Raw genomic sequence first — 12,555 nt, 5'->3', positions numbered from 1 at the left:
CCATAACCTGGAAGTGATTTCGGAACAGAGCCAGGCCTGCTCACACTGGAGAAGATTTAAAGAGATACGGGGGTGGGGGGACGGACGTGAGCATGGCATGGGGGGAAGAGGTGTGCCGGCACCCCTACCAAGATGATGCCCGGAGCAGTATGCCCCTTACCCCCCTTTTACGCCACTGCTAAGTGGAGTTAATTGAAAATAATGTGCCTAACTTGGTGGAAGTGGTTCTACAACATTTAGGTAGCTAGTGCAAAGCGGGTAGTTAAAAATGTACATTGTTAGAGGTAGACACCTTTTAGTTCATCGCATTGGTGTGTTTTGGAATTAGGTGCCGGCATTTAAGCCAAAGAAACACTGGCATAAATAGAGTGTGCATAAATGTTAGAATGGTTAGCACTACATGTGATTCTATAATGGCACCTAATTTTTATAGCATCACGCTTAGCGTTGCACTAGTCAGTAGCACTGGCATAGCGAGGGTGCACCACCCCGCTCTTCCCTGCCACTTGGGCACCTCCCACTTCCCCGCTCCTGTACACCTCTTGAAATATTCGACGGTGCGAGCAGCATCTTCCACCTTCTGCTTGCTCTGGCCTGGGCTCCCTTCTGATGTCACGTCCTGGTCCCGCTAGAGGTGTTTGTAGTACAGGCCAACAAGGTAAATGCTCTTACATTTATTGGAATTCTATGAGCATTGGAGCATTTATCTCCCCGGCCCACACTAAAACCCTCTAGTCTGCTTAGTAAAAGGAGCCCAATGTTATTAAGAACGGATGATGGGGAAAAAAGCCTCATAAAACAATGAAACAAGAACAAGCACCATAAAAAAACATAAACTGACATTTCATTTCATGCTTAAATCTCTTTGAAAACATTTATATCTTATTTGTTACAGATGCCACAAAAAAATTGTGCCAACATATGAAAGTGCTTCTATTCGTCGATTCCAAGAAGGAAGGGTAGATAATATTCGATCTGCAACTCCTGAAGCTTTAGCTTTTGTAAAGGCAATGATTGATGGAAAATCTACAATACCAGTATGTTATTGTCTCGTGATTATGCAACTTTTTTCAAATTACAATAGCAGGAATGATAAGGAACATGCAACTAAACCTATGACCATCCATACGTTCTAAAAAAGCTGCAGGAAAAAAAAAAGTATTAGTAACATGGAAAGATTCAAATGTAATGTAATTGCTTATCTGTAATTATAGAGCTCCTCAAACCTTTCAATCCAAATGTCAGAATCTTTCTTCTGTACCACACCCTGACTTGGAATTGAGGCCTATGAAGAAAATACCAGTTCAATTTTATTTAGGTGATATTTGGAAACTAGTAGTGAGAGTTGAGTCAATGCTAAGAAATGGTAGTGTCCTGCTGTCGAATTTCCCCCTAAGTGAACATAAATCTGACTAAAAAATCCTTTACATTGTGTCCCCATTCATAAGCAAGTCAGTTCATCCTGAAAAATCAAATGTAAATTATATGCATACTAGATTTGAAGAATGCTTTGTTAAACCTATAATGCGGTTTATGGTTTATTAGTTTTCATATACCACCTTTTGTCATTAACAGCAAGGCGGTTTACAATAAAAATAATAATAATAACTGTATTTTTTTATACCGCCATAACCAAAAGTTCTAGGCGGTTTACACTAAAAAGAGCTGGACTATCAGCAAAATACAATAATACAGTAAAAAAATACAAATATTTGTAAAATAGAATTTCAATAATAAAACTCACTAAGTAATAAACTTATCGAACAAAGTTGTCTTAATTAATTTCCGAAAACAGCAATAGGATAACATAGCTTTCTGAATACATTTACCTAACCAAGATTGTTGCCTACCAGCTTGAAATGCTAGGGTCCTATCTAAGAAGGTCTTATATCTACAGCCATTAATTTTTGGAAAAACAAATAAGTAGAAGTTTCTAGTTTCTCTTGATGGTCTATGCAACACAAAATGAGGGAAAAGGTAAGCTGGAGACAATCCCGATATCAGCTTAAAGCAGATACAGGAAAATTTGAATAATACTTTTGCCTCCAAAGGCAGCCAATGAAGTAAATGATAATATGGACTAATATGGTCATTCTTTTTTAAACCAAAAATCAATCGAACAGCTGTATTCTGAATTATCCCTAATTTCCTTAGAATTTTTTTGAGTGCTCCTAAATAGATGATGTTATAATAGTCTAAAATAGATAAAACTAATACCTGCACCAATAGTTTGAATGATAAAAGATCAAAATATTTTTTTATGGTTCTTAATTTCCACAATGTAAAAAAGCATTTTTGTACCATTAAGTTCGTGTGTTCTGCTAGTGCTAAATGTCGGTCTAGTGTGACTCCCAGAAATGATTATATTTGGAAACCGAAAGGAACTACATAAAAATATAGGAAAGAAAGAAAGAAAAAATAAAAGGTAGAGGAGCTTCAAGCTCTAGAAAGTAAAATTGAGGAGGAAAGTGGTCTCTCAAATTAAGATTCTCAGGCACTTATAAACAGATGAGTCTTTAAGACAGATCTGACTTTAAAGTAGGAAAGTTTCAGACTTAGTTGTTTTGGTAAGGAGTTCCAGAAAGAGGGTTCCCAGGTAAAAAAAAAGCACAGGAATGAGGATAGTGAAGAAAAATAGATGCCAATCATCTAAAAATGGAGAATACAAGATGGGGTATAGGAAACAGCATGGGAAGACAGATAAGAGAGAATGTCAGAGTGCAAAAATGAAATAAACACACGAACTCCTTTACAAAGCCGCGATGATAACTGCTCGAACACTCATAGGAATTTTATGAGCGTTGAAGCTGTTACTGCAGCGGCTGGTGCTAAAAACACTGGCACAGTTTTGTAAAGGAGGGGATAATAAGTCCATAATCTTTACAGTTGAGTTCAAAAGTAAATCTTGATTCATCCATCTCATATGGTTAAATGGCCATTCATTGCCTTGGGTGAAGCTCTTCATAAAGGCAGTTAAAAAATCTCAATAAATAAATGTTTTATGTTTTATTTATTTGTATCCCACCTATCCCAAAACGGGTCACAACAATTGGAGATAAACTTAGTAACATAGTAACATAGTAGATGACGGCAGATAAAGACCCGAATGGTCCATCCAGTCTGCCCAACCTGATTCAATTTAAATTTTTTTTTTTTTTTTCTTCTTAGCTATTTCTGGGCAAGAATCCAAAGCTTTACCCGGTACTATGCTTGGGTTCCAACTGCCAAAATCTCTGTTAAGACTTACTCCAGCCCATCTACACCCTCCCAGCCATTGAAGCCCTCCCCTGCCCATCCTCCACCAAACGGCCATACACAGACACAGACCGTGCAAGTCTGCCCAGTAACTGGCCTAGTTCAATATTTAATATTCTTTTCTGATTCTAAATCTTCTGTGTTCATCCCACGCTTCTTTGAACTCAGTCACAGTTTTACTCTCCGCCACCTCTCTCGGGAGCGCATTCCAGGCATCCACCACCCTCTCCGTAAAGTAGAATTTCCTAACATTGCCCCTGAATCTACCACCCCTCAACCTCAAATTATGTCCTCTGGTTTTACCATTTTCCTTTCTCTGGAAAAGATTTTGTTCTACGTTAATACCCTTTAAGTATTTGAACGTCTGAATCATATCTCCCCTGTCTCTCCTTTCCTCTAGGGTATACATATTCAGGGCTTCCAGTCTCTCCTCATACATCTTCTGGCGCAAGCCTCCTATCATTTTCGTCACCCTCCTCTGGACCGCCTCAAGTCTTCTTACGTCTTTCGCCAGATATGGTCTCCAAAACTGAACACAATACTCCAAGTGGGGCCTCACCAATGACCTGTACAGGGGCATCAACACCTTCTTCCTTCTACTGACTACGCCTCTCTTTATACAGCCCAGAATCCTTCTGGCAGCAGCCACTGCCTTGTCACACTGTTTTTTCGCCTTTAGATCTTCGGACACTATCACCCCAAGGTCCCTCTCCCCGTCCGTGCATATCAGCTTCTCTCCTCCCAGCATATACGGTTCCTTCCTATTATTAATCCCCAAATGCATTACTCTGCATTTCTTTGCATTGAATTTTAGTTGCCAGGCATTAGACCATTCCTCTAACTTTTGCAGATCCTTTTTCATATTCTCCACTCCCTCTTCGGTGTCTACTCTGTTACAAATCTTGGTATCATCTGCAAAAAGGCACACTTTTCCTTCTAACCCTTCAGCAATGTCACTTACATACATATTGAACAGGATTGGCCCCAGCACCGAACCCTGAGGGACTCCACTAGTCACCTTTCCTTCCTTCGAGCGACTTCCATTAACCACCACCCTCTGGCGTCTGTCCGACAGCCAGTTTCTGACCCAGTTCACCACTTTGGGTCCTAACTTCAGCCCTTCAAGTTTGTTCAACAGCCTCCTATGAGGAACTGTATCAAAGGCTTTGCTGAAATCCAAGTAAATTACATCTAGCATATGTCCTCGATCCAGCTCTCTGGTCACCCAATCAAAAAATTCAATCAGGTTCGTTTGGCATGATTTACCTTTTGTAAAGCCATGTTTCCTCGGATCCTGTAACCCATTAGATTCAAGGAAGTACACTATCCTTTCTTTCAGCAACACTTCCATTATTTTTCCAACAACTGAAGTGAGGCTCACCGGCCTGTAGTTTCCTGCTTCATCCCTGTGACCACTTTTATGAATAGGGACCACATCCGCTCTCCTCCAGTCCCCAGGAATCACTCCCGTCTCCAGAGATTTGTTGAACAAGTCTTTAATAGGACTCGCCAGAACCTCTCTGAGCTCCCTTAGTATCCTGGGATGGATCCCGTCTGGTCCCATCACTTTGTCCACCTTCAGTTTTTCAAGTTGCTCATAAACACCCTCCTCCGTGAATGGCGCAGAATCTACTCCATTTTCTCGTGTAACTTTGCCAGACAATCTCGGTCCTTCTCCAGGATTTTCTTCTGTGAACACAGAACAGAAGTATTTGTTTAGCACATTTGCTTTCTCCTCATAACTCTCCACATATTTGTTCCCAGCATCTTTTATCCTAGCAATTCCATTTTTTATCTTCCTCCTTTCACTAATATATCTGAAAAAATTTTTATCTCCCTTTTTTACATTTTTAGCCATTTGTTCTTCCGCCTGTGCCTTCGCCAAACGTATCTCTCTCTTGGCTTCTTTCAGTTTCACCCTGTAGTCCTTTCTGCTCTCCTCTTCTTGGTTTTTTTATATTTCATGAACGCCAACTCTTTCGCCTTTATTTTCTCAGCCACTAGGTTGGAGAACCATATCCTTTTTCTCTTGTTTTTATTGATTTTCTTCACATAAAGGTCCGTAGCCATTTTTATCGCTCCTTTCAGCTTAGACCACTGTCTTTCCACTTCTCTTATGTCCTCCCATCCTAACAGCTCTTTCTTCAGGTACTTTCCCATTGCATTAAAGTCCGTACATTTGAAATCTAGGACTTTATCTATCCTCAAACTTTATCCTCAAACTTTATCTATCCACAAACCACATAGACATTTTGGAGCAAATTCTATAAAGGACGCCTAAAACTTAGGTGTTGTTTAGATGTCCAGCAATACACTGCTGAGCATGATTCTACGAGGGTCATTTCATAAATAATGCACACACACATTTTTTTTTTATTTACATGTATTATTTTTCAAATATTTCTGTACAATCCTTCAATATAGTCTCCCTGCTTTGCAATGACCGAGTCCCAACGTCAAGGAAGCTTCATTATTCCATCCAAGACACCATTTTCATTCAGTTGCCGAATGGCTCAGATACCGGCTGAAGAAAGCTCTTCCAGCGATGCCAAACAATGTCCACGCATAGGTTGTTTCAACTCTGGAAAAAGGTCAAAGTCTGGTGGACTCATGTCTGGACTGTAGGGAGCAAGAGGTAACACCTCCCAGCCATATTCGCATAGTTTTTCAATGACGAGTGGAGAGCTCCATCTTCCCCATGACCCAAAAATTATGATGAGCTCAATCAAAAGACAAACAAATGATGATTTTTGCTTATGATCATGAAGGTGTCATCATCACAGACAAAGTTCCATGTGGAAGAAATGTCACAGTAGTATATTATTGTGATTTTATACAAAAAATGCGCAGAAAAATACACAAAACCCAACCTCGGTTACTCTTAGCTGGGCCACTCATTCTTCACGACAACGCTCGCCCACACATAGGAAATGTCATCATTGAAAAACTATGCGAATACGGCTGGGAGTTGTTACCTCATGCTCCCTACAGTTTAGACATGAGTCCACCAGACTTTGACCTTTTCCAAAGTTGAAACAACCTATGCATGGACATCATTTTGCATCTCTGGAAGAGCTTTCTGCCACCAGTACCCGAGCCATTTGGCAGCTGAACAAAAATGGTGTCTTGGATGGAATAATGAAGCTTCCCAGCCATTGGGAATCGGTCATTGCAAAGCAGGGAGACTATATTGAAGGATTGTAAAGAAATACAGTCAAACCTCAGTTTGCGAGTAACCCGGTTTGCGAGTGTTTTGCAAGACGAGCAAAACATTCTCACAAAACCTGTCTCGCAAACCGAGTGTTGACTCAATTTGCGAGCACCCCTCCCGAGAACCGGCATCGCTCCCCCCCCCCCCCCGTTTGCAAAGCCCCCCCCCCCCCCGCTCGAACCGGCACCCCCCGCCCAAACAACTTGAAACTTACCCCCCGTCTGGTACCGGCACACAGCCCACAGGACATGCCAGTGCCGCTTGAAGAAGCTCCTGCCTCTGTCGGGCTTTGAGCATGCATCTACGTATGCTCAAGGCCTTCTAATTCTCCCTCTCACCGAGCAGCACTAGCATATTGGTGGTTATTTTACGAGAAGCTCTATTTCTGTTTTGGATGTCTGAAAACTAGCATTTAGACATCCATATTGCATAGACATACCAATCCTAATTTTACAAATCTAGGGTATGGCTGTCTAAGGGCTCCTTTTACGAAGGCGCGTTAGCGGGTTTAACGCTTGTGACTTTTCATCATGCGCTAACCCCCGCACTAGCCAAAAAACTACCCCCTGCTCAAGAGGAGGCGGTAGCGGCTAGCGCGGCCGGCGGTTTAGTGTGCACTATTACATGCGTTAAAACTGCTAACGCGCCTTCGTAAAAGGAGCCCTAAAACTGCAATACATCCAAATGGTAAGAGGGCACAGTCTCGTTGTGTTTTGGGTGGGATTTGGAAGGAAAAAGGATGTCCATGTTCAAAAAGATTGACATTGGTATTTAGACCTGATACATGGCACATCCAGATTACAAAAGGATGCGCTGACTGAGCAATTCTCCACTGGAAAGAGTAAGGAAAATTACAATAGGTAGGATTATCAGACATCCAGAGTTCCCTGGACATGTCCTTCTTTTGAGGATATGTCCGGGGGTCCGGACGGCTTTTCAAAACCCGGCACATTGTCCAGGTTTTGAAAAGTCTCCTCAAACTGCATCGGGCAGGGAGAAAGTCTGCGCAGGCACGAATGTCACACAATGACATCACGCAGAAGTGCAAAGTCATCTCGTGACATCCACGCCTGCGCGGACTTCCTCCCCGCCCAACATGATTTGCAGACAAGAGCGGGCAGCGGGAAGCAACGGACAAGAGCAGGCAGCGGGGGCAGGGCTAGGGTTGGACTGGAGGTGGGATTAGGGTGGGATGTGTGGAACTGGGTGGGCCTGGGGGCGGGTCTAAATGTCTAGGATTTTCTGAGTGAAAAATCTGGCAACCCTAACAATAGGTATTTCTCTGTCCTTGGAGGATTCACAATATTTTTTTTTTAAAAAAAGAATAAAACAACTACAGCAGGATTTGTACTTGCAATCTCTGCTCTGACTCTTAGCTGGCTGCGCTATTAGCTCTATAGTATTCAGGAAAAAAGGCCTCAGAATTGGAGCCTACGCACTGTCGTGTCATAGACTGAGGTGATTAGCGTAGTTTTTTTTGCTCCGTGCTCCAGTCATTGGCCGAAAAACCTGATAACTTTACTACTTTTTTTAACTGTTTTTCTTTTTCTTGTTTGGAATTTAGTTTAATTTTTATATATTCTTCTTCTGTTTTACTACTAAATCCCTATTACAAGTTATCTTCAACAACATTCACCGTTTTTCACCATTTTTTTTAAATATGCACCTGTCAATTATGCTGAAAAAGATTGACATCTAAATTACTTATCTTAAGCAGTTAAGCAGTTAAAAAAAGTAGCAAAGTTATTAGGTTCTTCGGCCAATGACTGGAGCATGGAGCAAAAAAAAACTACGCTGATCACCTCAGTCTATGACACGACTGTGCGTAGGCTCCAATTCTGAGGCCTTTTTTCCTGAATACTAAAGAGATTGTAGAATGGTGAATGAACGCTAGATGCACTTCTCCAATTGAGTGAAGTATAACATATTGCGTTATATTGATTATTTATACCACTCGGGTTGGTTAACTTTAGGTTGTGCGCTATTAGCCTACCATATGGATGTGGGTGTGGCCATTTTATAATATGGATGTTCCCCTTGTCTTCTTCCATTCATAGTTAGTTGTTTCAGTTTGTAACATCTATTTCTCATGTGTTTCAGAACAGGCCAAATGTCAGCAGATCCTATTCTAAAATACATGAGATATGGACCTCCATATCTGATATAATAATAATAACAGTTTATATACCACAGTACCGTGAAGTTCTATGTGGTTTACAATGCTTAAAAGGTATTACAGATCAAGTGGAATAAACACAAGTTCAGAGTTGGTGAATAACAGTTCTAAAGATCATTTGTTGAGGACTAAGATTGTATAAGTCAGTTAACTAAGTACTTCAGGAACCAATGTGTTTTTAGGCGTTTCCTGAATTCCCTATAAGTAGTAGGCACGAGCAGTTGTTCCAGGTCTTTACCCCATAATGCTGCTTGATGTGAGAAAAGATGTTGGTGATAACTTTTAAATTTACAACCTCTAACCAGTGGAGAAACAAAGTTCGGATGTGAAGTGACTTGGATGTCCACATTCTGAGTTGTCACTTTAACAAGGGGTATTATTTTTCAGCTTGAAAATGCAAACTCATCTAACTACTGACATATCCAAACATTTAACACTGAAATGTTTTTATATAGACAGCTGATTATGAACAAATGGAAACATAGAAACCTATGAAATCAGCCACTTCTAAAGGTCAAAAAAAGTTTTGGCGGCAGGAATTTTGCTTACAATCAGTTGTCTGTATGAAAAATATACTTTTCATTATCTGACTTTCTATTGAGAATTTGCTAATCATTGCTGAATGAAGTGCCCTACAAATAAATTGATGACATCTGAGGCCACTGTAGCCTCCCCTGACACCCTTATAATCTGTTGGTAACACATCCCACTAAATATGGAAAAAAATGGTCTTACAGTACAACAGTAATTAACTTACACAGAAATCTCTAAGCACTCTTACAGAGTTAGCACAAGCATGCAAAGTAGTTCTCAATGCATTTTATGGTGTATTCATATACAGAGATTCATTATCAGCTGTGATTATAATTACCATGTTCACAGACTTAGAAATTGCTTCTAAAATACTGTAATAATATTTTGAGAAGAGACTCTTAAATATGATATCAAACTCAAAATGAATGGTCTTAAAATTCATCCACAAAAGTGGACATGTCTTCCAGCAGTGAATCTCATATTAAAATAATAGGCGCACACCCCCCATGCACCCTCCCCCCATGGGGATGCAGTGAGGTCTGTTGCCATGTTATACAAGAGACGGTAGCTCTAAATGAGTCCAGCCTCACCTGCGTACGTTCCAATTTAGCAGGAACATGTCCAACTTTGTCTTGAATCCCTGGACAAGTTCCTGCTAAACTGGAATGTACGCAGGTGAGGCTGGAGTGGACTCATTTAGAGCACTGGTCTTTGACCTGGGGGCCGCCGTGTGAGCTGGGCACAATGGACCACTGGTCTGACCCAGAAGCGGCAATTCTTATGTTCTTATTTGTCTTTGAACATCTCAGTGAATCTCTTGTATAACATGGCAACGGACCCCACTGATTTTTGAATTTGAAGATTATATTGCTAGCCCTCTCGTTCTATAACAGGGCGCATTAAATTTATGTATCAAATGCATTCCTAACCCCGCTTTTTATGAAGCCATGTTAGGCTTTTTTATCACCAGCCGTGGCAGTATTAGCTCCGACACTCAGAATTCTTATGAGCGTCGGAGCTAATATCTCTGTGGCCGGCGATAAAAAAGCCTAACGCAGCTTCATGAAAGGAGGGTGGTAAATGTTTTCTTACTGTCATTCATGAGAGTAAGCGCATGCTAATGCATGTTATACGTGGCATGAGTATTCTATAATTATGTGCTAAAGTGCCACAGTGTGTAATTATCAGAGGGATGTTCACATGAGTGGGGTAGCCACTGTCATGAGTAACTTACAGAATACTGCAATTTATACACATAATTGCTGCATTTAGCCATCAATATTTACGCCTGCCATAGACCTGGTGTAACTGTTCATACCTATATTTAAGCATGCCAATATCAACTTATGCTAGTACAGTGGTGCCTCGCATAACGGACGCCTCGTACAGCGAACGCTGCGCATAACGAACTTTTTGTCTTGCTCCCTATAACGAACTTCGTTTCACACAACGAAGTCGCCCGAGGGGCCCGGAGGGGGGCGGAACTACTCTCGCCGCTTCCTAATGTGAGCCGGGAACAGCAGCACCCTCCACCTTACCTTAGATGCCGAGTTTTCCGGCTTTCTTTTTCGGCCAGCCACACACTTTCAAAGAGCAGCACATGCGCGCATGCTCTGTTGTTCAATCTTCTCCTCTGACGCAACCGGAAACCGGAAGTTGCAGGAGAGGAGAACATTGATCAACTTCAGCAGCTGCGCGTGCACAGCTTTTTGAAAGCGTGCGGCTGGGTGAAAAAGAAAGCTGGCAAACTCTGCATATAAGGTGAGGTGGAGGGAGGGAAATGTAGGGCTGCAGAACGAATTATTTTGTTTTACATGTATTCTTATGGGAAAACAGGGCTGCAGAACGAATTATTTTGTTTTACATGTATTCTTATGGGAAAACGCGTTTCACACAACGAACGTTTCACATAACAAACTTGCTCCTGGAACGGATTAAGTTCGTTGTGTGAGGCACCACTGTATTCTATATCAGTGTATCTCAACTCGGTCCTGGAGTACCCCCGTCCCAGTCAGGTTTTCAGGATATCCACAGTGAATGTGCATGAATGAAATTTGCATATAACGGAGGCTTCTTTGCCTAGGCGGTGACTCAACTGTTTCACATTGCTGTTTCCTCAGGGGCAGTGCTTCTTTGTAATTTTCTCCGTTTGTCGGATTGCACAAGTGCTTTATTCATGTTCACCCAAAATCCTACAAACATCAAAATCATGTTGTAAATATCTACCTTAAAATTCCTTAACCGTGTTTAAAAGCTTACATTTTTCAGCCGAGAAACTTCCTCTAATTGCTCGGTCTATTTGTTAGACCAAAATGGCGCCATTTGTTTTATGATTGACAACCACGCCGAGCGGCACCTACAATGTAGGCGCCACTTGGCGCCATTTATAGAATTTGGCCCACAGTGTACATCAGCATGCCTAACTGGAGGTCACAAGTTATAGAATTGGCCCTTGTTATGGTGTCATGTTAACTATTAGCACTGTGGCAACATTAACTTTTAGCCTGTACTGCTGTGTTAACAGTTAATATTCTTCCACTATATATATGGCAGCAGACAAATGTATGCAGTTTTAAAAGATTGTTAAAAAGACATCTTTTTCTGTAAGGTGAAATACGAGAATGGAATTTCATGTACTATGTTCAGGCGCTGGACGCCTTTTGTAATTTTTATAAATTTTGATAATGTTGTTATGTATGTCTTTATCATTTTGATTCTGTATATATTTTTTGTGACCCGCTTTGGGTAAAACGGGATACAAATATATAAATTGAACTAACTAAAATATGGCTTGGTAAATAGACTCCATTACCAAGCTTCTAGTATTAATATTATTTTTCCTTGCCTTTCAGGATTCTGAGAAAATGCAACATCTTAAAGATGCAATCATGGCTCAAACTAACTATACTATTCTGGTAGGTGACCATGATATCTATATTTCTTACTACGATGAAATAGGCTTTTATGAAAGAAAAATAAAATAAAGGCAAGGCATATGACAATGTGAAAATAATTCTAACATAGGGATCCTTTTATCAAGCAGCGGTAGAGTGTTTTACCGTGGCTCAGTGAGGTAAATGCTCCGACGCTCATTCATTTCCTATGATCATAGGAGCATTTACCTCGCTGGACCATGGTAAAATGCTCTACTAGTGCTTGATAAAAGGAGCCTTAATGGAGGGCTCCTTTTAATTAGGTGTGCTAACAGCACATGCTAAAAAAAAAAAAAAATCTACAGGAAGAAAATGCACAAGATAAATGTTCCTTTTTTGATATATAATTTGATACCGATTTTCACATAAAAGTCATTACAATTGAAAGCAATGGAAGTAGGAAGGACAGATTGAGACATCTGGGTTTTACTTCCATTGTTTTCAAT

The 12,555-nt window shown here is 40.8% G+C and overlaps 1 protein-coding gene across 1 annotated transcript in view; it reads left to right on the top strand.

Moving 5' to 3' along the window:
- CHAT (choline O-acetyltransferase) overlaps window positions 1-12,555 on the top strand; it is a 153,542-nt gene that overhangs the window by 115,777 nt on the left and 25,210 nt on the right. Inside the window, exons 12-13 of the mRNA XM_033943571.1 lie at window positions 896-1,037; window positions 12,029-12,091. Of these exons, the coding sequence (XP_033799462.1) occupies window positions 896-1,037; window positions 12,029-12,091 (205 nt within the window). The remainder of the gene's footprint in view (window positions 1-895; window positions 1,038-12,028; window positions 12,092-12,555) is intronic.

Source organism: Geotrypetes seraphini, chromosome 4 (genome assembly GCF_902459505.1).
Source record: "Geotrypetes seraphini chromosome 4, aGeoSer1.1, whole genome shotgun sequence".
NCBI classification, from domain to species: domain Eukaryota; kingdom Metazoa; phylum Chordata; class Amphibia; order Gymnophiona; family Dermophiidae; genus Geotrypetes; species Geotrypetes seraphini.
The sequence above is the reverse complement of the archived record's forward strand: the minus strand, read 5'-3'. Positions and strand labels throughout refer to the sequence as shown.